Genomic DNA, 23,969 nt, shown 5'->3' with positions numbered 1-23,969 from the left:
TGTGTGTGTATGCTGGCTTGTAATATGAAGAGGTGTACAATGAGGAGGCCTGAAGAGTAGAAACAGAATAGCATGGAACTGAGTGAAACACAAACTGTAAATAACACTGCAGGTGTAAAAATACCTATAGAAATGCTGTTTGAAGTCGACACCAAAGCTCTTTTAGGATATACTCTTCAGAGAACAGTAAACGTGTGGTTCAGCTTCAGAAGTAGAACAATTATTTGTCACTGTACATGCTTTTTTAACATAATTCTACTTCTTAAAACCTCAACAGCGATTCCCCACGGAGGACCATTTGATGATACATCGACACAAGCATGAGATGACCCTGAAGTTCCCCTCCATAAAGAATGACAACATGTTATCAGGTGAGTTCCAGCCACATCGATACAGACACACACTACCTCAGCACCCAGCAGGTGTGTGCCTCTGTGACTCATCCTCAGACACGCTCGTCTGTCATCAGAAAACTTTATGGCATGTCTATTCCAGTTGTTTACAGTGATGTAGATCATGTGACACATCCTAGCATCCCACTCAGCGCATACCACTTAAGCACAACAGCGCGAGGAGACGCTGACGTATTATCGAAGCACGTTAAGTTAAATGTCCCTGTTTATTAGTGCGAGTTGCATTTTCTCATCATCAGAGGCATGCATCTCACTATAGGACGACTGGGGAGATGGTTTACAACTGTTTTATGGATGGAGGGCTGTACAAGCCCCAGGTGACATGCTAATCTGTTCAAAGAAACATCAAATTCATAGATTGTGTACTGTAAGTGTCAAGCCAAGGCCAATCCATAAGTATAGATCTTCATTCCTAGAAATGTTCCTGCTGCACCGGACGACAGAGTGTCCTGCCTCAGCCGCGCTGCAGAGATTGTGTCTTCTTTATTATTTACACTCAGTGGACAGCAGGATCGGATTTTCTAGGCCAGGTGTCCTTATTGCCTGTTGTCTGAGTTACAGCTCCGGCCGTTTTTCTTACTGAGACCTTGACCTCAGGATAAAATAGTCAGTGGTTATATTGTAAGTTACAACTCAGCCACACATGGTAACATGCCCAAAACTGATCACAATAATTGTCTACTCTTTAGCCTTTAGTACGACAGCTGCTGCCCGAAAGTTAACCTCCTGTTCCATTTGTTAATACTTTCATTGACTCATTGGTATTTCTTTTATTAATAGAACTTGAGTTACATTCTCACTCTCTCCAGTGGAAAAAGGTGTATATTTAGAGTAAAACTGTATTTTGGGTACTGAGTTTGAGTCAATCCCCAGTCTAGCCAGAATGGATAAACAGACCATGAAGTATGCTTTTAGCCTTTGAAACAAGCCTGATCCTAAAATCACCTTCAACTGTCTGAAACCTGATCTGTGTGCACCCCCCACAACGTCAAGCTCACTGAGTTCAACAAATGAGACCCCCACTCGGTAGGTGGGATCTGTACTTCATCAGCTGGAATGGGGCTGTCAAATCTAGTATCTCTCTCTCCCTAACAGTGCTGAAGTGATGTTTTCCTAACATCGCTGCAGATATAGAACAACAGTATCCATTTTTTCTGTGAATGGGTCGTCAATACTTTCCTTAAAGAATTTGTTATTCTAACTGGTGTTTACAAAAGCAAGTCAGAAAAAGACACTGTGTTTTAATGTGAAGCAGTATTAGTAAGAGTTGGACAAAAACATTAACATATGCATGGAAGACAAGGGTAACTGATTTTTCAAATTGAAGCGTTAATAACAACAATCATGCATGAAACAAAACAACTGCCATATCTATGATACTAATACAAATAGATCAGGGCTTAATTTATCCAACATGTACTGCACTTCTTGCTGACATAGTCTGTGTGATGTAATGTTGTACTGAGTGTACTGTTTGGTTGTTTAGTGTTATTATTGTATGCTTCATTTGTGACCCACCACAGGGCTGAAACTGTGGTAATATACGTCAAAATATTAACATGTACAACCCTTAAGAAATAAATAAAAATGATTTTTTTTTTAATTAAGAAAAATACATAGTGTCTATAGCTAAAACAATTTTGTTTTAGCTATAGCCTGTTGCTACTAAAGTATTAAGAATAGATTATTCAAATGCAAAAAATTGTAACACTTTTATTTGATTTTCAGATCAAACACCCACACCAACACGTTTCTTGAAGAACTGTGAGGAGGTGGGATTGTTCAGTGAACTGGACTGCTCCATTGAGCAGGAGTTTTGCAAGGCCCAGGAAGAAGAAGATAGTAAACAGGTAAAAAAAAAATGAGGTGAACCTAAAGCCAGAACCTGACCACAGCGGTTACATCAGTACCTTGTGAACTTTTATCTGCTTCTATCAGTCATGTCACAAACAACAGCCCACAACATGTTAGCAGTTAGACATGCTTTTAATAGATGGAGAACAATAAGACGTCATGCAACCGCACTATGCGCACTCAATAAGGAACTGATGACCACAGATATGAAGATACCTTTAATATTTCTGCTATACCTTTTACTTATCATCCAAAATGTAGTCACATCCAGCCCCTGTTGTGCAGATGCCGCGCTCTCTGAACCCCATCAGTCTTGTTGACAGTGACAGACAGGGCAAGCAGGTGGAGATTTGTCACCCACCACAGGTGAAGAGAAAAGAGATCAGCTTCTACACCTGTAACTTCAAACAGCTCTCCAGCCATCTCTCAGGGAGGGAGTCCTGTTTCTTTCCAGACATAAAGACGGACCCTTGAGACAACTTTTGTGGAAGCAATAAAAGACCTGGCCAGACATTCGCACATGTGAGCAGAGTCGCAGAGCTTTGACATTTGATAAAAGACGTGCTCATTTATGCACTATACATATCCCCTGAGGCACGTCTACCTGAAACACGGGTACTCGTCAAATCACCACAAGACTGCTTATCTAATGTCTGGGAAGATGTGCAGTGCGCACTGAAGCTAAACTGTCATTGGGTGGTTTGTCTCTGAAGCTCACATGTGCTCAGGTCATGCCATGTCTAGCCTCCCGAGCCTGTGTGGTTTACGATGGGAGGCTCTGCTAAGTCAGCAGGAGGCGAGTCCAAGCAAGACTGTGGGAGCGCAAAACACAATAGGCAGAGATAAGGAGCAAAAACACTGAAAACTTAAGGAAAATACAGATCAGCCAATATAAATATAAAATAGTTACAGATGCATGTGCAGACACTCCCGTGAGAGGGGTTTTGTTGTTTTGTTTTTTTGTTTCATTGTTGCCAATGGCTGCTTCACCTTCTGTTTGTTTTACTCCAAGATGTGTGAGCTTTGGAATGTATATGCCATTATATGTAACAGAGGTAAAACACAAAGTGTCCTGCAGGGTAAATAACGATAACAAAGCCTGGTTTTCATTAAACTCATTGTTTCCCTAACTCGACTCAGAAAAAGCCTGTAGATGATAGTTTACAAAGTTCCTCATTACCAATTCAAGCTGGGTGTATAGAGCCCAAGGCCAAACAGTTGTAATGTGCGGGTTTTGCGTAAAATACAACTTGCTGGGAAAAGTTTGACACCCCTGACAGATGTATACCTTCTTTCTTTTCTCCTCTCCCCCTTCTCTGCAGAACATCTCACTGCACGGCCAGGGAGGCCAAGGCCAGCACCAGCAGTCCCACTCACGGATGGGCAACCATGATACCAGCATAGTGATCCAGCAGGCCTTGCCCTCTCAGTCCAGCTCCGTCATCACTCAGGCTCCATCCACGAATAGACAGATCGGGTGAGTAAGCAACACATCAGAAAATCTTGCAAAACATCAGCAAGATGAAATTGAGTAACAGTGGAAAAAATGCAGATTTAATTAGACTCGCAATAGAAAACACAGAAAGAATAGTTTTTGTATTATTAATTTCGTGTGGGTGGGTATTTGGAGTTTCTTTTGTTACCATTGGAAAGAAGCAGTGTAAATAACTGCTGACAGACTGAACATTATCTGTGAAGTGCAGCGATCGGAGTGTATCCTCTCACCTCAAGAGTGCCCCTGTTATAGCTGCAGCCGTAGGCTCAGCCTGGTCCCTTTGTGTTGGTGCCGATTGTCATCGCGCCGTAGTCTCTGAGGTAATGTCAGTATTTTGTTACATTTTGAGCACAGTGTGTGTGTGTGGGACTGGCGATTCATGTTTTGCTGTTCATTCAGTATTGTCCCACAGCAGAACATGCCAAAGAGGGTCCCAGAGGACACGATGAGGTCATTGTTGAAGCCTCAGTTGTGACTGCTCTTACGACGGTTTAGCATTTCATGCTCTAATATAGTTCTTTTCAATGTATGGGAATGTCAGCCACAACATTAGCACTCTCTTTCTCTGATACCTTTGCGTACAGGTGTGTAATAACAGCCAATATAGAAAATATAGGCTATTAATGACAATCTTAGGGTAGCATAGGGTGCTGCTTGTCATTGACCTGCAGTCTTGAGTTGTCAAAAAAAGCATCATGAGCTTGATATTTTACAGCTTTTGTGTTTAAATAACACCATAAACACAAACTTTTACACACACTTTTTTTTTTTTTTTTTTTTTACCTCATGAGGGCACTCCACTGATATCCCTTACCCTCTTACCCCATCCACCTTCAAACCTGTGCCAGGGCTTTGTTACTGTAAACCAGGCCTGTGGCAAGCTGGTTAGACATTGAGATGGCTCAGTGTTATAGACCTGCGTTGTGTCGAGGTTGTCCTGTGTAGATTTACAGCTTGAGGAGCTAGTGAATATTGGATGGGAGGCCCATCACTAAGCCTGACTGACACCCCGTCAGGCTCTTTGTCGTGGACAGGGGTGGAATTTCATCCCCTTGGAGGAGCAGCAATCACTGCCAGTAACAGAGACTTTGCTGGGCCTGTTTCACCTGAGTTTACCTGTCATTAAAACTCCTGTCCTTGCTAAAGCTTTTTTGATGACAGACCACAGATCTTTCATTGAATTGTTGGCAGACTGGTGGTTTTACTGCTTGCACACATTAAAATGCATCACTTAAAAATAAGAGGTGCTGCTTTATATTACAGTTGGTTTTTAGCCACAGAGCAGCCCAGCTGCAGTTGTATGTGCAGCAACTACAGTGACATCACTTGTTTAAAAGGATGGTTGTGTCCGAACACATGAATAGGATGAGCAGATTCACACCAGAAAAGACTGATCTGGAAATGTTCACATCAGCAGGAAAATGAGTTGAGGAAACCCCTCTACTTAGAAGCAATGCTTCCACAGGAAGCCATTAGGGCCAACCAAAGGCTCCATGCACAGAGTTTCTCCACAGGAACTTCCTACAATAAGCTGGACACTTCATTGGCTAGCTGTCCTCTGTCCAGACGGAGAGTTAGGGGCGGACTGACGGTCCAATCACTGGTTCCATGTGACGCCTTTCATAATTACCCTTTTGTCCTGAGAAGCCATCTTACTGTAATTATAGTCTCCAATATGTTTTTATTTCTTTGTGAAGACATGAGAAGAGAAGAGACTCATTTAAAACTGAACTTAAATCCATTGTGCATAAGTTATTTACAGTGCAAATGTTTATACTTAGATTTACTCCAAATGACTTTAGAGACCATTAAGAAACAGTAATCCTTGTCAAGAATGGTAACGTTTGTGTATGTGATCACTGCAGGCTTATAAAGCTTTTAATCTTGACACACTTTATGGAGCTCTGTGGTGAATTTATCTCTGAATGAGACAAAATCACCAAACAAAATCAGTTTAATCTCACTTCCATCTGCTTCCTCGGTTTGTTCCTCTGCTCTGCTGAACGCACAGCGTGAGCATCCAATGAATTAGGATAACAAGTCATTTTCATTGCTCCACAATGTTTACTAAAGAGCTTTGAGGCTTGGAATCAATTAGGATTGGCTTTCCTCAAGTCCATTTACTTTAGGGTTGAGCTAGGCCTGCAGCTGTGAAACCTGAGGACCTCTCTCTCGCTCTCTTTTTCTCTCTCCCTCCCTCTGCTCTGAGTCCCTAAACAAGGTCTTTGGGGAGCTGCACTGACACAAACCAGTGTTAAAACCAGGCAAAACAAAGAGCCAGCAGATCTTAATGTCACGGCTATCATTATCATACAAAGGGAAGCGGCGTCCAACAGATTTGAATGTGCTCTGCTTTTCATTTATAAACATCTGGTACTGAGTTATGTCAGAGTTAAATGCATTGGACATTACGAGTCAACCATGTGACATAGGACATTCTGTAGAAACCTCAACCTTTTGACTTGTATCTGTGGATGAGTGGGTCGATGGGTGTGGGCATAAGGAATTAGAAACGAAACTCCTCTTTTCTGGCTCAAGACTAGAACTCCAATTGTTTCCATCACATAGCACAATCAACCTGAATGCAGCTGAGTTAATTGGGCAGTGATTACAGTACAGATGTGGTCAAATATCTGATCATCGATTTGTGATGACATGGTGTTTGATTTTCTCCTTCGATTTTGGCTGCGTGTTGAAACAGGTGCTTTTGTCAAATGAGGACTCTGTCTTGAATAGTTAAAATTACAATTGTGGCAAACTGCCTGAATCTACAAGGTGTAAAACTGCAAACCACCTGTGATTGTTGATGTCAGGCGGTTTTGGTTTGTCACGATCTAAACAAAACAATATTTAACTTTTTCAAAGTTGTTCTTGTGCAAATGTAACCTGAACAGTTTCTTATTTGTGGTTTGTATACTGTGACTTCTTTTGTCTCTTCGAATGTGGAAGATTTATCTTTAAACTTGCCCAACCATGTGCAACTCTAAGTTTGTAAGTTTCAGTCACAGTCAGTGCAAGGCTCTAAGGAAGTCAATTTGTGGTTTCATTTCCCATGCTGCTTTAAATGCACGATATATTTCACACCTCAGGGCCACCATATACTTGTGGTCCTTGTTTTTGCCTTTGAGGGAAGTAGCAGAAATAGATGTGGGTCTGCATGCCTTCAAAAGTTTTTTATGCAAAGACAAAATGTAGAGTGATGTTTGCTGTGAACTTCAAGTGTTTTGTCAAGAAGACTGAGTGATAAGCTGATTAATCACATAGGACTGCAGGGTAAAATATCTCATGTGGGCTGCTGTGTCTGCCATTCTTTCTTTTTCAAAGATTTCTTGATTGTTTCTTGCACTTTCTAAAAAACAAAAGTCAATTGGCACCGCAAATGTAATTTCATGTGCAAATGTCACATACTGGATATATCACAATTCAGAAGCTTTCAGCTGTTGACAGATATTACTGCTCCCACAGGGCAAATAATTAATCCCATCATGTAGTATTAATTGTTTTGATTATTTTGATCCTAGCATGCATTGCAGATTACAACTTAATAGAGCGCTTAACACCTTTTTCCATGCGTACTGTATAACGAAACAACTGTGTCGATTTCTGCACCCATTGTCCCTCCACACCTATGCACAAAGTTATGGGCTTACGACCTTGTGAACTTCACAATTTAACCAAAACTTCCTTTGTTATTGTTTATGATTAGATTGCATTGAGAAAGCAGTGATAAGGAGGGAGGTCCCTCCTGACTGCAGGAGCAGGGGGACCTCTACAAAATGCCTGAGGTGCCCTCATGGTCTGACTTGACAAATGCCCTTTCCACTGGCAAGTACAGGAAATAATCACAACCATGTAGGCATTGCAGTGCTAATGTACACAGAGTAGTAGCAGGTGGAGAAAACATAAGAACAAATACACATAGGTAAAACAAAGGTGTAAACAATTACAAAAAAAGGAAAGAGAGAAAAAGAAAGAGAGAGAGCGCAGGATGTACATCTGACCTGAATTAAGATGAGCTCATTGTGTACTGCAGTGGGTTTAATAGTGCGTTTGTAGAGGAACGCCCAGACTCTGTTCCCTCTCATTCCAGCGGGGCTGTGTCATCCCTGCCCCGGGGCCACCACACATGCAGGCTCAAGCACAAGCAACTCACACACAGGGACATGCCTCACAGCTCTGGGGAGCACAGGGATCACAACGTGGGGAAGTGTGGAAAAGGGGGATCAGAGGTGGACAGAGGAGAGGAAGAAAGGGATCAGAGGTGGATGGAGGAGAGGAAGAGGGGGATAGGAGGTAGATGGCGGAGAGGAAATGAAGGATCAGGTGGGTGGAGAGAGAGAGAGGTGTAAGATGTGGAGGGCATAGGGTTTATACCAGGATGGTAGGTAGCAGCGTTAAGGGGAGGATGAAAGACATGTCTGTGCAACAAAAGGAAAAGGTACATCATGTTTGGATGGAGGCATGAACCAAAAGGAATGAGGACAATGTAGGTGTGGGAAAAAATGCACTGGGATTATGAAAGGAAAGTAAGGATGGAAAACTAAATGAGAGGCAGTGGGATGAGACTGTTGGTGGAAGACAGAATTCAGGTGGCAGGATAAGAGAGAGAGGAGCTGGTTGAGGGGGAGAAGGACAAAGTTTTGAGAGATCAAGAGGTAGAAGGATAAAGTATCACTGAAAGCGAAAGGGGCTGTGTATGCCAAACGTTACGACACCAGTCAGGTGCTGCTGACAGATGCCAGGTTAGCTTGTAACAAGATGACACAGTTGTTGCTGAAGAGAGTTTCTGATTCACTGGTTATAGGAATGTCCTGACATGCTTTTTACTCTTGCTGAAAATGAAAGGCAGCTCATCTTCACGGTCCTCCTGCCAATGGCATCTATTGAATCAAAACAATATTATAGATGGTGAATAAATACTGCAGTACCGATGCTAATTTGCTCCAGAGTATCATTCACCTCCATTCCTCAACTGTGCTTTGGCATGGCTTTTCTCAGCTAGAGGCTCCCTAATGTGAGGACACCCCATCCCAGATCCATCCCAGTGCTGCACCCTCCCAGCATCAATCCCTCCTCTGGCCCGCTAATAAAAGTCAGCCTGTGTCGTAACCCATTAGGGCTGATTTATTTGATCAGATTCGTATTATTTCCTCAGTCCAAACCCCATGGCACTCTCCTCCCACCAGTGATTAAAGGCAGTAAATCAGGGGCAGGTCCTGTGTAGTGTTTACTCAGAGAGCCAGGCAGCTGCAAGCTGTTTGAGGCCCTTGTTTCTCCCTCTGTTTACCTCCGTTCCCATGGCGACTGCACCACCGTCTCCCGAACGTCTGGAACTTGGCCCCGGGCTGTTTTGGTTACGTTCGAAAGTTTTTAGCTGCTGTGTCTACCCAGAGCTCGCAGTGACTTCACCCAACGAGGAGTGAGAGCAGTGATGTTGGACGAGTCAAGGAGGAAAAGAGAGGGAAAAGTGAGAGGAGGAGAGGAGGGAGGGACAAAATCTGGGGGTAGGCAGGCACAGGGTGGGGGGAGGGCGAAAAGCCAAGAGCATTACATCATTGCTGGAGCAGAGTCAGAAAGGGAAGGATATGAGTCAGTGGACTGACTGCACCTCTCTCTCCCTCGCTAGCTCCTCTTGGACGGCAGCCAAGCCCCTTGTGTTCAAGTCCCCAGTACTTGAGCTGGAGTTGGGATTGTGGGGATTGGGACAGTAAAGATGTGTAATGATGATGTGTGTTTGTGTGCGTGTGCACGCAGGCTGCTGGATTTGTAGGTTAGAGCAAGCAAGTCCGGAGGGGCTTGAGTTGAGGTGTGGGCACCCTGAGGGGTCCAGAAGAGAGTTATCGTGGATTAACGGGACAATGAAGGGCTGTCAGTTGTGCTCCATCGGGGGGGGGGGGGGAGAAAAAGAGTAGGATAACTTAGAGAAATAAACTATGGAAGAGGTGATAAAAAAGCAAAAAGAGGGACTCAGGGAGGGAAGAAGGTCTAGCAGTGATGTCATGGTGGAGTGAATGTGGGTGGGGGGGTGGTGCAGTGGTGGTTCTTGGGCGGGGATTGTGGAAGAGAGCGCAAGGCACTCAGTAATGTGAGAGTGCAGGGTCAGGACTGCAGAGTGTCTACCTGCTCTCCCCAGGGGCCCACAGCCCAGGCTATTATCAATCCCCTCAGTGGAGCCACAGCCTGTCATTATTCACACACACACACACACACACACACACGCACACACACACACACACACACACACACACACACACACACACACACACACACACACACACAGCTTCATAAACATTCACACTCTGGCTCATGCACTTATTCACGCATACACATGTCTGAACACAGATGCGCAAATCTATGGCACATGTCGGATTGATGATATTTTTCTAAGCAAACAGAAGTGGCAACAGAAAGCAGAAGAGAACTAAAAAGAAGAAGAAGAATAGAAACATGCAGCTCTAGCTCAAGAGGTGAAGTGGGTCGTCCGCTAATCAGAAAGCCCCTGGGTCCTGGTTCCATCCCCAGATCCTATAGTCCATGTCTTGAAGTCAAAGTATGAATGTGTGTTATCTGGAAGTGTAAAGTGCTGTTTGAATGTGACCAATGGTAAAGAGCACTTTTAATGGTCATTGAGACTAGAAGAGTAGTACTGCTTAAATACTGTTCATTTACGTAACATTTTATTTTTATTATTTTATTGTTTACCCGAATACTTTATCCACCAACCAATTCATTAAAAAATGAGAAGGCCAACCACTCAGGCAATTTCACCTGCAGTAAATCCTCAGATCCATTAGACGCTCTTGAAGATTAAGAATTGTCATAGAAAAGAAACTGTTCTCCAGGCTCTCTAAGTCAGAGCAATGAAAAAAGTAATATAAAAGCCTTTATTTATTCAGGCATACAGTATGTGTCGAAACACACTGACTGTCATCGGACTCACAGAGACTTTACGAGAGCAGAAAAAGTGAAAAACAATAGTGGAAATACCCATCATACATTTCCAGAGCCCAATATATGACAACTTAAAATTGCTTGTTTGGCTGCTTAACAGTTAAAAACCGGGAAAGAGGCAATTAAACATCATACAATGCAAACTAAAGCAGAAAATATTCACATTTAAGAGGCTGGAACCAGCAAATTTGGGGGATTTTTGCTTGAAAAACAACTTGAACGATTATGTGATTATCACAATTGTTGCCAGAGAGTTAAGGATTCTAAAAAAGTCTCTTTTTTCACTAATTGTGGCTTTTTGCCGGCAGTTAGTCTAAAATGTCTTTATTTATCAGCAGAGTCAGCACAAAGCCCAGTTAATCTCAAGAGGAAGTGCTGTCAGATGTCAGTGTTGTTTTTCCCCCCACTGGACAAGCAGGTTGTGTTTTGGTGTGTGTATGTGTATGTGTGTGTGTGAGGTGGTGACGAGCTCCCACCACTCTGCAGCAGGTGAGCTCTGCTAACAGACAGGCTTTAAAGTACAACCTGTAAAAGCTTCAAAAGAGCCTTTCTTCTCTCGAGAGCTAGAACCTGACGTGTCTGTGCTGTGTCCTGACCTCTGCCAGTTACGGACTCTCACAAGTAGCTCTGTGTCAATAAATTTCTTTTTCTTTTCTCGAATGAAGACATAAATGAAGACAAACTGAGACTTTTCTTTTCACCCAAAGCTGTTGGTTGTTAGGCTGCAGCCTGATTGAACTTTCCTAATGTGAACACCAGCACTTAACTGATTGGTTATTGTCCACTCTGAGTGTTTTGTCTAAATCAGAAGAAGAGTCCTTCTTTATGTGACAATAGGATTGTATATTATTTTTATGACTTAAATCACTACAAATTAAACAAAGTACTCTGAGTGAGCTAAATCCAAATTGTGAGTGTAGATTTTATAGACACAGTTATTTGTAGATATGTTTGTTTAACATTAGTTTTAAGATAACATATCTAGTTCTACAGTCCATAAAAACAGCAGGCAGCAGTCATACCGAATAAAATTTAGCAAAACAGTTTTTATCTACAAAATCAACATCGTTTCACTGCCACTGCCTTGTGACTGTTGTTTCATCACCTTAAATGCAGGCAGAGGGAAACTGTGTTGATGTAGTGCACTGCTACACTGCATACCTCATTGTACTTTCATGACTTTTCCCATGTGGAAATGTTTGGATTCGCGGTGTTGCTCAGATGTCATATGTGCTGTTAAATGAGTGTGATTGTGATAAATTGGGATGTTAGACAGGAATGACACACAGTAATGGTCCTGTGTGTGTGGAGCAATCTAAAATGTCTGGAGCGTAAATGCACATATTTAGGTCTGGAAAAATACAGGTATTTATTCAGGTGGGGGAGCGTTTGCTCTGGTAAAGCCCCCCATTTGGCCATCACTCGCTCACTACTCACCATTACGGTAATCCAGCCTATGGTGTGGTCAATTGATTACATTAACCCATTGAACACAGCTAACCTAAATGCTTCTCGTTAGCACTAATTTCTAAATGCTCAAGGAAATGGAGCTTTATTGACTGGTTGGTGGCAGCATTCATCCTGATGATACTGATAACTGGAGAATTATTGATTCTCCTAATTCAGGTTTGTTAAAGAATCAAATGTTTCGAACGCTGGTGTTTTCTGGGCACTGTTTTTGCAGGGACTGTATCCATGGGGGTTTAGCAGCACCCTGCAGCTGGGAATCGGTGTTCTTACAAGCCGGGATTTGGTGGCAGTTGTATAAATGATGTCACCATGTGCAGATGGAGTGGTCTGGGTTTTTTTTTTTTTTGGGGGGGGGGTAGCTGCAGCCTTGAACCAGTGACTGAGACAGGACTGCTGTCAGTAGTTTAAGCTTAGCCTGGGCCTCATCCGTACATGTGATTTATTGATGTGGCCGTGAGTGTGGATAGGCCCGTTGGTCCGCAAACGCTTTTGTGGTCACCGAGGGAGATTTTCCCCACAGGGCTTCCACCGCTGTAGCCGTTTCTAAATGCGATTCTCGTCATGCACATTTCATGTGGTTGTTATGACAAATATTATTCATTCATCATCACTATCATCATTATTCATCCATTGTATTACATATGTTTAAAGTGCATCCAAAAACTCCCAAGATGCTTCAACTTTCAACTGCAGCATGAATACACGCTCACATACTGCAGAGACAAGTAGAAACAATAAACCAAAAACACACTGGGAAAAACCATTTGTTCTAAAATAGCACAGATGTGAAATGAATAAGTGCGTGAAATGACTTTTAGAGTGTTTTCCTGTAGCAGTGTCTTGTCGAGTGGAGTAACCATAGTGTAAGGGTTGTTTTCAGTGCAATGCACTTTGTAGATAGCCAGGCCTCCAACCATGGAGCCAAAGTCAGAAAAGAGACTCAAAAGATTTTTTTTCAGTATAAAACGCTGGCCTTATTACCTTCTCCTCTCTGGAACATGTACTGTCTATGCTAAGAAGTACATCTATTTAATGCATATAGGTTTTGAAACCCTTTGCTCATCACAAACTACTTCCACTGTGATCAGCAACATTTACTCTGTTCCATCAAAAGCCACAAAGATGATGTCTGTGCTGGAGTTAATTCTTTATTTTATATAGATAATCAATAACTCTCTCAACCTCAGTTTTTAAATGTGTAGTTGTTAGAGGTTTCAAGGTGACTTTAGACATGAAGCAGTACTTAATTATTCCCATGTTTCCCCCCAATGTTTCCTATAGGCTACTTCTTACTTTTTGTCTAGTGTTGTCTTGATGCATTTATAATTACCACATTTATCTGTATATATTCCTAAAGCATTTAGTCTTGTGTTGACCTCAGTTTACATGATACCACGCAAATTAGCATATGTAAGCAGTATGCAAACACTGTTCAACAAGTAAATATAAGTAAATGTATATAAATATATGATATAAATATAAATACAGCTGTGTTGTACTGCATAATGATCAGTCATTACTGTATATGTTTATATCCCTTTTATTAATTAACATAATAGTGTTGGTTGTTGAGTCTATATGTCAAAACAAGGAATAATGCTCTCAGCTTATCCATAACGTTCTTTGTCTGTGTCTTTCTGTGTGTGTGTCCTCTCAGGCCTGTCCCCGGGTCTCTGTCCTCACTGCTGCACCTACGAAACAGACAGAGACAGCCTCTGCCAGCCTCTATGCCTGGCACACTGCCAGACCCGACCATGCCTGGCTCCTCCGCTGTGCTGATGCCCGTGAGTACAACAATGGAGCACAGAGCACATTCACTCACGGGTGCACTCACACATGCAGAAGCAAAAACCCACTCACTCATGTAGTAGGTGACGACAGTGTACATTAAGACTGCAGATAAACTTTGTAGGCTTGCACTTTCGGATGTTCTCTGTCACTATTAAAATGACTCACAGCCTGGAGTCAAGGAAGTCGAATGTTGTGTATAAGAAGAATTCAGTGGAGGTTCTAAATGTAGACTTTCTTTCATTTGCAATTTAACCAAAAACGATTTCGAGGACCCACATTGGGAAGGTGAGGAATGATAACAACCCAGTGAAGGCTCCTCGTATCAGGATTCTAATGATACAACATATGTTCTCATTGTAACATAAGACAGCCCGTGTTTATGGTATGGAAAAAAAACCTCCCATGTTTATTAAATTAAGAGCTAAGCGATTTTGGGGAAGATTGACGGTTCAGGAAAGGGGTGCAGGTTTGGGTGATATTTTTACACAAAACACACTTAGTGCAATTAAGGCTGTGTGTCACGTTCTAGGCCTGAGTCTCTGTGGACGAGGGGGGGGAGTGGGGGAGTGGGGGTCAGGCAAAGGGGGGTGAAGAAGGGGCCGTTCCTAACAGAAACGAACACACCACCCAGAGTTCAGCAGCTGGGGAGGCCTCAGCAGTGTGCACACATATGCATGCAGACACACACACACACACACACACACACACACACATATTTCTTCTTTCCTGCATATGCTGCTCAGTGAACGCAGCTCACATCATAACCCCTTGCAGATGACCTCTCACCCCTGTCAACTTACCCAGCTGATTTCCTCACATTCAGGTTTCATCTGTGACACACGGCCACGGTGGCCTGGAAGAGTTATAGGGCAGCTGGGAACCACACACATACAGTGGGGTCCAAAAACCTGAGACCAGTGCACAAGACAGATTCGCCGTATTAACACATACTGCGCCATGAGAGCCCGGGGTTTGATGTGTTAGTCAGACTCACCACACTATTATCAGAAACACACACACCCCTGTTGCACGGGCTTCCTGTGTTAAGTCCCTCAGTGCTGGCTTCCTGTTTTGGGTCAGTTCCAGTTATCATCACACAGAGCCGTGCACAGGGCAGCCTGTCATGTGAAATCAGTCTCTCATGTGCTCTCATCTCATCCCACATAGTCTCACCCCTTTAATGCTGAAACCTTTTTCTGTGAAAGCAGTGATAGCATCTTGTTAAGGCCTGACAACAATTTAACAACAATAATAAGTACGAAAAATCAAAGCTACAACTTGTATCAAAACGTTTGGTTCTTGGAGAACAATATGTTTACACTTGTATCATGCTGTTGTAAACTTCAGATGGAGAGGCAAATGTCCATGGGCTCCAATATGATGGGTATGCAAGGACCCGCCCACAGCAGCTCCTGCTCTTCCACTCACATTCCCTCCATGCACTCAGAAGCCAAACTGGTGAGTATATACATGTATTCACTTATACACATTTACACACACACACAGAGTGTTGCAACTCTCTTTTCCACTGGGCTGTGCCAGCAAAGCTGTGCTCTTAGGTCTGTGTGGATTTCATCATTTGGTGTGTAATCAAAGCTGTGTCTGAACCTGCCAGTGCTGCACTGGAGACTCTGGCTGGAATAAAGGGCCCTTTATGTGGTTGTGGTTGGGCTGCCCACTGACTGCCTGATGTATATCTTAATGTACAGAACATGTTCTGTAGGTCCTGCAACTTGTTAGCACTAGTTTAACAGCGGGGGAAAAATCAAATGACCTCATCCTTCACAAAGCAGGCAGTTAGAGCGGTGGGAATGAGACGTACCTGAGAGAAGGGAAAGACAGAATGTGGACAGGTTTTTAGCATTAAGAAGTGTAGGGAAAGACTGAAAGAGGGGAAAGCAGAGGAGAAGGAGAAAGAGACCTTCCAACCAGTCCAGTTATACATGCCACTACTGCTGCAATACAAATGCCAAAGGCTGTCTCTGATTAATGTCAAATGGTTAAATGGTTACACTCTGGTGATATGAACTGATTAATACTGTAGCAACATGAATATCAGCCAACCTTTGTTTTCAAAATAAACAACTCTGAAAATAGGGGGAAAAGGTTCCATATAAATAAGAGCAAGTGTCATGATATGGATATCAAAAAAATCACAAACCATATTGAAAAGCATTGGCCGGTCTTGTGTTTGGAAAGGTTTGCTGATAGCTGAGTTTGCTGCAGAGAAACATCATGTGGAGGGGAGAGTGAGCGAGAGGGAGAGGGAGAGGGAGAGGGAGAGGGAGAGAGAGAGGAGGTAGCAGAGGTCATTAGAAGAGTTATTGCTCTGATAGAGGAGAGCGGGAGCATTCCCAGGGCATTTAATTCTCCCTCTTCCTCCTGCTCTCTCAAGATTGATCGTCTTTGTAGTCTTTTGAATTTCTTCAACTGTTCCTATGGTAACACGCTGGGGTAACACAATATTAGTGTATTAGGCTTATCTCTCCTCTGGCCGTCATCCAGACACATCTTACCCCCTTTTTTTCTCCTCCTATCTATGTAATTGAATTGTAAATGCTCTGTTAGGCCTCCCATAAACATATGCAGTCACTAAATGGCTACAGGCCCCTGGATCATGCAACTTTCTGGTTAGTTGGCCATTCAGACACGAGGCACGGCAACCAAATGTGGATCAATTGAGATTCTGCTCCCTGATGTCTGAACGCAACTGATGGAATTCCACGATTGTGGACCGAAAGTGAGAGACTAATTGTGTTATCAGGGTGCGATCTCCAGCGTGAGTTTCATAAGCATAGACGGGGTTTCTAATGTCTGTAATATCCGCGCCCGGGCCGGGTCGATAAATACGGCCTCGCTATCGGATAACTGGGCCATGATCAGGCCCATGTGTCCCCTGCGACGTTCTCAATCCGGCTCTAATCGCATTACCCCAACCATGTTGACTTTCCGCCAATGGGAAATCTCCGCACTGTAACCCCACACCCCCGAGGCATGGACCTGGATACACTCTTTCTGCTCAACGTTTACATTGTGAGAGCGGAGAAGGGGATTGAGTGGGACTTTGATAGACATGAAGGAAACTGATAGACAGGCCGAGGGAGCAGGGGGAGTTGAAAGGCGAGAGACGGTATTGATATTCTGAGACACCAAACAGTGAGCGAGTGAGAAATTGGAGGAATTCTTTGTGAGTGACATGAAAGGACTTCTGCTCGGCCTAGTCTCCCGCGCTCCTCTCCATGTGTGCATGCATGTATGCCCATACATGTATGCTTGTGATTGTTTGATATTTTGTGGTAACTGGAGGCCTCTGTAGCAGGATTAACCCTCCCCTTCCAGAGAAAGCATGCCCAGAGCTTTGGCTAATGAAGGCTAATTGATTTTGTGGTGGGCCAGAGCAGCACAGAGGCCTGTCTCTGGTGTAAATAGTTAATGAGCCGAAGGACTGCTGTGGCCCCTTGGGGACTCATATCTCGCTCTAAGCCCTCTGTTTGTGCTCTCTCGGCCAAAGACTGTATCTGCATCAGTGCTCATCTTTGTTCTCCTCTATCTCTGATTTTCTCCTTAAGTGCCATCGTTTAAGTGGTGCAGAAAAGCCTGATGGTGTAGTAACCGACTTGCATTTTCTCCCTTGTTGCTTTTAGCCTTGGAGTGCTTTATTAGTTTTGGTTCAAGTGTTTCTTTCTTCTTGCGAAGCGCTGGGTGCTCATGGTGCCGGGTGTGGTTGTGTTCTGCTCTGTTGTGGTCAAGGGAATAGAACGGTGCGTGTTGTGTGCTGGAGGTTGTGGGATAGTTGACCCTCGCAGCGTGGAGGAAACGCTGCAGAGAGGAGGCCAAGTTCCACAGCACGCTGGCCAAAGCATTACGTCAGCGCTCAGAGCCAGTTCTCCACAGGGCCTCGCAAACAGTTGCACACACACACACAGACACACACACACATGCACGAATACACTGCCTCTTCCAGCTCTGTGTCATCCTCCTAGCACGTTGTCAGATAGTAACACAGCCACAACACACAAACACACGCTTTTTTAGTCAGATACTTGAAAACAAGTTCTAAAATTCCACGTACACATGTGCACAGAGCACATGCACACTGTAAAAGTGCACGTGCGCATACTGTAAGTGCACTGCATCCTCCTGAAAACCTTCCTCTCCTGCTCAGATGGTTTGATATGTTTGTTTGCATGATGAAAGACATTCGCTATCATTTCTCATCTGTAGCAAGGAAAGCCCAAACAAGCTCTTATCAGGCTGGTTCCAAATAACATCTGCAAGTGCCAACTATGGGATATGACTCAGCTGCTGTCAGTGGAGCTCTTTTCAAAGTATTGCACTTCGGCATTGTTTTTGTGTCTCCTTTAAATGAGTTCCATGCTTTCCACACATCCTCCTTGCCTGCTAATTTCAGACAGAGGGGCCTTGAAACAGTTTGGTGTTGGTGTATGAAAATGTGTTATTTATTATCTCCCAATATCTATTGTTTACATTGTTACTAAGGACAATAAATTTGTCACTAAGCATCAGGCTAGGTGCTGAGTTTTTTATGAGGTAAACAATACTATATGTTCCTTCATTGCAGCTCTCTTGGCTGTGGAGCTGGCACTAGATGGGTGGATGACATAATTCCTGGCATGCTCTAAATGTACTCCTTTTTTACTTGAGGAGGGAAAAAAACAGCACGTCTCTTAAAGAAACATTTCATAGGACACAGGAGGACCAATAATCAAAGTGTTTCAAGCGCACTAACGTAGCTTTTTACATTTTATTTACACAACCCTGACTGTTCTTACGTTTCAGTCTAGTTATAGAACTGGGCTTTTGGGTTAATAGGCATAAAGACCAAGTTTTTCCCTAAAGAGAGAACAAGTGAAAAATGAGAGTTAAATACATTTTCTGTTAAGAAACAGCAAGTCAAGAAAAGCTGTGAAGCAGCCACAGATGTGTCCATTTTCAGCTCTGCTTTACAGAGATTGATTGAGCGATTAGCTCAGTATGAAGTCATTTGTAAGCAGTTAAGCCATTAGCGTACGTGGTAACCCTGTTACGTGTTCCATTCATTTTCTTCCACTGTAGTAGGAGAGCACCTCTGGCTAGACCTCCCTTTGTGAGGAGGAGCAGCACACACAATAGGAGTCTAACTCCAGGTTTTGTAAGCAACATCTGTATGAATGGTGGCATTGTCAGGGTATGATGTCATCGGAGAGGGACGGTGAGCTAAGAGCACAGCTGAAGCCGGCGCTACTTTACTGCGCTCTAGAATACGTGCATGCATATTGTATATGTTTGTGCGCATGCATGATTGTGTCTTTGACTTCTTAGTCCTTAGAGTCAAAACACACCATGAAGTCAGAGTTTGCACATAGTTTAGATTGCGGAAATACATTGTTGCATAAAGAGAGAGTTTACAGTAAATGTCTGCATCAGCGTAAGACAGTTTTGTAGATGATGAACATCAGGAACTTCCTCTCTCTTGCCATGGAGGAAAGTGGTTTCAGCAGAGTGAAGTGCAGGATCGAGGAGCAGCAGGATCAATGTGTGTGTCTGCCAGTTTATCAGTGTTGGACCAGGACCAGAGAGAGGCCCTCTCTCACTGCATCTACTGTGTTGCCAAAGTGTTTGGTTTGTCTGAGAGAGTCACTCTGTATACTCTATAGTTATACCAAGTCAAACATAAATGAACAGGCTGTATGGTTTTCAAGATGTTCAGCCTCTCATTTGTCAGGCTTCATTAATCCTACTCACTAAGGATTGATTTGCAATAATGAACAATGTGTTCAACCGCAATTGTTCCATTTTCATATGCTACTTTTACAGCTTAATCTTTTGTCATTCACACAACGCTGTGGTCTGTAGCTTTAGTTCCATACATTTCACTGCTTAACCAAAGGTGAAGTGTTATTTAGCCTACCTTCAATCATTTAAATGGGGTTGACAAAATATTAGAAACACCTGTCGCTACAATGCAATGTAGTTAAACAGCATTGCAAATTGTAGTCTCCAAAATGATCATGGATTGAATCAGCACCTCTCTAAAACATTGTCAACAAAAAAACTGAACATTATATCCTTCATGAGGGAGGATTTATTACGCAGCTGTTGTAGTGGACTGCACTCATTGTAGCTACTGTAGGTGTACCTAACTGGCAAGTGAGTGTATTGCTAACACAATCAGTGAGATTGCTATACATTCACATTTGAATGTCAAACTGGCAGAAGGTAAGAAATGCAGCATGATTGATGAGATTTCTTTTCTTTTTTAATTTGTTGAGAAGCTACTTAGTACATGTTGACCCATTCACTTCAACATCTAGAGCAGTTACTCTGTTCAGTAGTCATGTCACTGCATCAATCAAAAAGCATTTTAGTGAGAGGCCAGAATGCATTTGACAGTTACATTTGATTCATATTAAAAATGTAATCAATGAGTGTCTGATCCCTAAATTTGATAACTTAGGAACATAATGATGGGAATATGTTACCAGTTTCTCTATTGTTGGTAGAAAGGATCCAACTTTTACGGCTTAAATTAAAAGTTGTCATGGTGAGTTTTTGAAGCCCTGTGTATATAGTAAGCAGTTCCATGTGTCTACACGTGTGTGTCTGCGCGTGTATTCGTAACTTTGTGTGACTGTATACGGGCGGGGTTATAGGACGAGGGTGGCAGTCGTGGCACAGAGTGTCGCATCTGTTTGTCTTTGGATGACTGCATGTTGTTTTAGCTGTGCTGATGGGAGGTGTATGTGAAGACCATTTGGTCATGGTTCAGGGCCCGTGAATGGGACGGGGCTCCGGCAGAGCCAAGCTTGGGTAAACCAGCTGCCATCACTACACGGGCCAGACTGGACTGGTGCAGCCACTATGAGCCCTCCCCAGCCCACAACCCCCCCCCCCCCCTCCGCTGGAGCCTGAGCAGTGAACGAGATACTCGCTGGACTCCAAAATGACCAGTCAGATGCTGGAGGGGTGGCTGGAAAAAGAGTGTAGGGGCAGAAGCAGTGAGTCTGGTCCAGGTGCTGTTGCTGTTGCACCGGTCTCACCTGTTCACACGGACAGGTCTGAGGCAGTGAGTGCATTGCCTCTCAGTCATTTTGACATGTTGAGTTGGAGGCTTAACAAGGTGTGATTCTAATCCAATCCAAGTGACAATGTTAATACAGCAGAAGGTTTCCAGCCAGAATACACAATCAGAGATATATTAAGCTTATTCAAATTCATTGATTCAAGTCTTCACACTTCAAGTTGCTTAATTTGATGGTGTATCATTTTCCTGTTGCTTTTGATGCCACAAATTAAAGCACATGTCAGTATTTATTGTTGCATTCATGCTTCGTTTGTCTTTCCCACTCTGAGACATTCTCTGTCTTCAACACTGTAGCAGCGGGTGTAGTGATAACCATGTAGGCTGCACTAGAGCAGGGCTTTACAAGAGAGGGAACAGTGGGATATACAGACTGGAGTCGGAGGCCCATCCATTAACTTGACAGGGTGGAGAAGCTGCCAAGAGTATGAGCGCATGCTTTGGAGCATGCTCCTCAGTGGGCGTGTGTCTCACTGCGCCCGTACCGCCACGGTTCCTCCGAGCACCACCGGAGCGTCTGGCCCTGGCAGAACAGCCAGTCTATGTCCATCTCCCCCCGTCTGTGTCTGGAACCACAGGGAGGCTCTGTTCGGACCGGCTCTGATCAACTTGGCCCCGAACTCGAGAGAGGAGAGAGGGGGCGACAGTACAGCCCAGCGCTCCCATCAGACTGTCTGCCTCGCCATTCCCCGAGGAAATCAGTTTAACAGTCACTGGCTCTTGGCAAGCAGAGGGAGAGGGGGTGGAGGAACAGGGAAGAGGTGTGTGTGTGAGAGAGAGAAGGGGCGGGGGGTGTTACTGCCTCTCTGGGCGAGAGGGAAATCTAATAAAATTGAACTAATGGGGGTGTGGAGTTTTAGGGGACAGAGAGTGGGTTTTGCAGGCAGGCACTGGTGGGTAGTGGTGGTTGTGGAGATGAGGAGGATGGAATTAGATCTTCTTGGCAAAGCAGTGGAGCCAAACTCATGCTTTCAACTGCAGATGGTGAACCCATGTTGGGTTTAAAGCGTGTGTTTGGGGGCCTAAGCCCACAAAATACATTGCCAGGAAAGTTACAGCTATGATATATTATGTAATTAGAAATAGTGTGCATATGCACATGATCGCTGATCATGCTGCTGCGCTAGGATAGTGTTAACAAAAGGCTGACAGAGACAAACGGAAGCCCTAATGTTTCATGGGCTCCTTAATGTGAAGTAGAAGATCTCCATTTTTTGCACTTAAACTATGACTCCACAGACTGGTTAAATCTTTCTAACTTGCCGTAAGGCGCCAGAGGGACACAGGTCCCCTGGTAGTACACTGCTCCACTTTTAAGGGGCATAAAAGTGCTCACCCTGACCTCACAGGGTTTGATTTACCCATCCTGAGGCAGGCGTGGTCTCCTCCCTTTGTACCTGCTCCGTGCTCTTGCTTTCTCCTCCCAGGGTTAATAGATATGAAGTCATCTGGCGAGGAGAAACCTGAGTGTGATCTCAGGATGTGCCCAGAGCACTCACTGGGACATCACTCAAAGCGCCCCGTGTCAGAGAGGAAGCAGCCATTAATAAATATCATTAATGGGTGATTACCTGGTATCCTTGAAACCACATAAATGAGAGAAGCCTAAAAAAGGAGTGGGAGTGGATAGGTCACAGGGCAAAGGTCTGAGACGAGATAGTTCCCCTCTGGGCAAAATATGGCTGAATCAGGCAGGGTGTTTTAACAATGGAAAATCAATAGCTCTACTACTTTCAGTACACTGACAGAATGCATGAAATGTGGTGTGAAATGCATGTGACTACAGATATATAGTCTGAGTGTTTATAGACTCATCCTGGGAGAAGCTGCCCACGTCTCTGTGGTGTCATTGACCGCTCATCCTCTTGTTGTGTATTTGCTGTGTTGTTGCAGTTTTCAGCAACACCAGAGTAGACAGCGGTGGGACAGACTATGCCAACCCATCTGTGAGCGTCCTGCAGTGCCACAGGCTAACACCTGCACTGATTTAATGACTGTTTTCTGTGGTGGCCATGTTGCTGCAGGAGAAATGTATACGTATGTGTGTGTTATTAGAGCAAAATGCACATGGTGATTAAGTTCTTGTGCTTAGCACAGTCTGGGGAAATACAACCATGTGTTAAAGAGCCATTAGGGAGCTGATGAAGGTGTTTGAGAATCACAGCCTGCTCATCATCGCTTTGCTAACGTCCCATAGTTGCGTCACTGTGGTTCTGGATACAAAGACTTAAGTTTTGGCCCGAGCTGGGTTTAACTGAGCTGTGTCTCAACTCCAGATGGAGCAGTAGCAGGCACTTGTGCAGATAGCTTCAGGAATAAACTTCCATCACGGTAATGTACTGCAGCTCATTCATTATTTTCTGTTGTTTTCCTTGCGTGTGTTGAGATTATCGCTGCCACTTTATTCAAGCAGTCTGCTGTCTTTTCTTACTGGATCAATTTTTATCTCGTGGGTCTGTTTGTTAAATGGGTTTTGCTACAGATGAATATTGTCTTGGGTTAAACAACTCAATTTGAATGTCAACTTGTGCTGCATCACATTTAGCCTAGTTTAAAAAGACCTGCATGATCTTAAATATGTGTTTTGTGTCAGTTCTCTGATCATGCATAGTGCTTTTCTTTTGTTTCCTTTCGTTTCTTTTTCTTTTCTCTATCCTGTTTAAAATGATCTCCACTAAGGCTTGTGCAGAGGCCTCTCAGCTCTTTGACCTGCCTGTGTACTCTGACACTCTCGGGCCTCTTTGGATGCAGGCTAATTCAATTAATAAACAGATAGCCCTGTGCTGCCAGCTGGATGGCTCTCAGAGACACTGATAAATGAGCACTTGCTGTCTTGGGCTGATGGTGTGTGTGGGGAGGAGACACTAGAAGCCATCTAATCTCCCCTCACCCCTGTTCTCTCTGTCTCTCTCTG

The 23,969-nt window shown here is 43.7% G+C and overlaps 1 protein-coding gene across 1 annotated transcript in view; it reads left to right on the top strand.

The window, feature by feature from the left end:
* creb5b (cAMP responsive element binding protein 5b) overlaps window positions 1-23,969 on the top strand; it is a gene marked incomplete at its 3' end in the record, with an annotated part of 30,343 nt that overhangs the window by 389 nt on the left and 5,985 nt on the right. The window contains exons 2-6 of the mRNA XM_083989146.1: window positions 278-371; window positions 2,142-2,263; window positions 3,590-3,744; window positions 13,841-13,967; window positions 15,322-15,432. Coding sequence (XP_083845272.1) covers window positions 278-371; window positions 2,142-2,263; window positions 3,590-3,744; window positions 13,841-13,967; window positions 15,322-15,432 — 609 coding nt within the window. The remainder of the gene's footprint in view (window positions 1-277; window positions 372-2,141; window positions 2,264-3,589; window positions 3,745-13,840; window positions 13,968-15,321; window positions 15,433-23,969) is intronic.

This window comes from Trachurus trachurus (assembly GCF_905171665.1).
Source record: "Trachurus trachurus genome assembly, chromosome: 16".
In the NCBI taxonomy this organism is placed as follows: domain Eukaryota; kingdom Metazoa; phylum Chordata; class Actinopteri; order Carangiformes; family Carangidae; genus Trachurus; species Trachurus trachurus.
The sequence above is the reverse complement of the archived record's forward strand: the minus strand, read 5'-3'. Positions and strand labels throughout refer to the sequence as shown.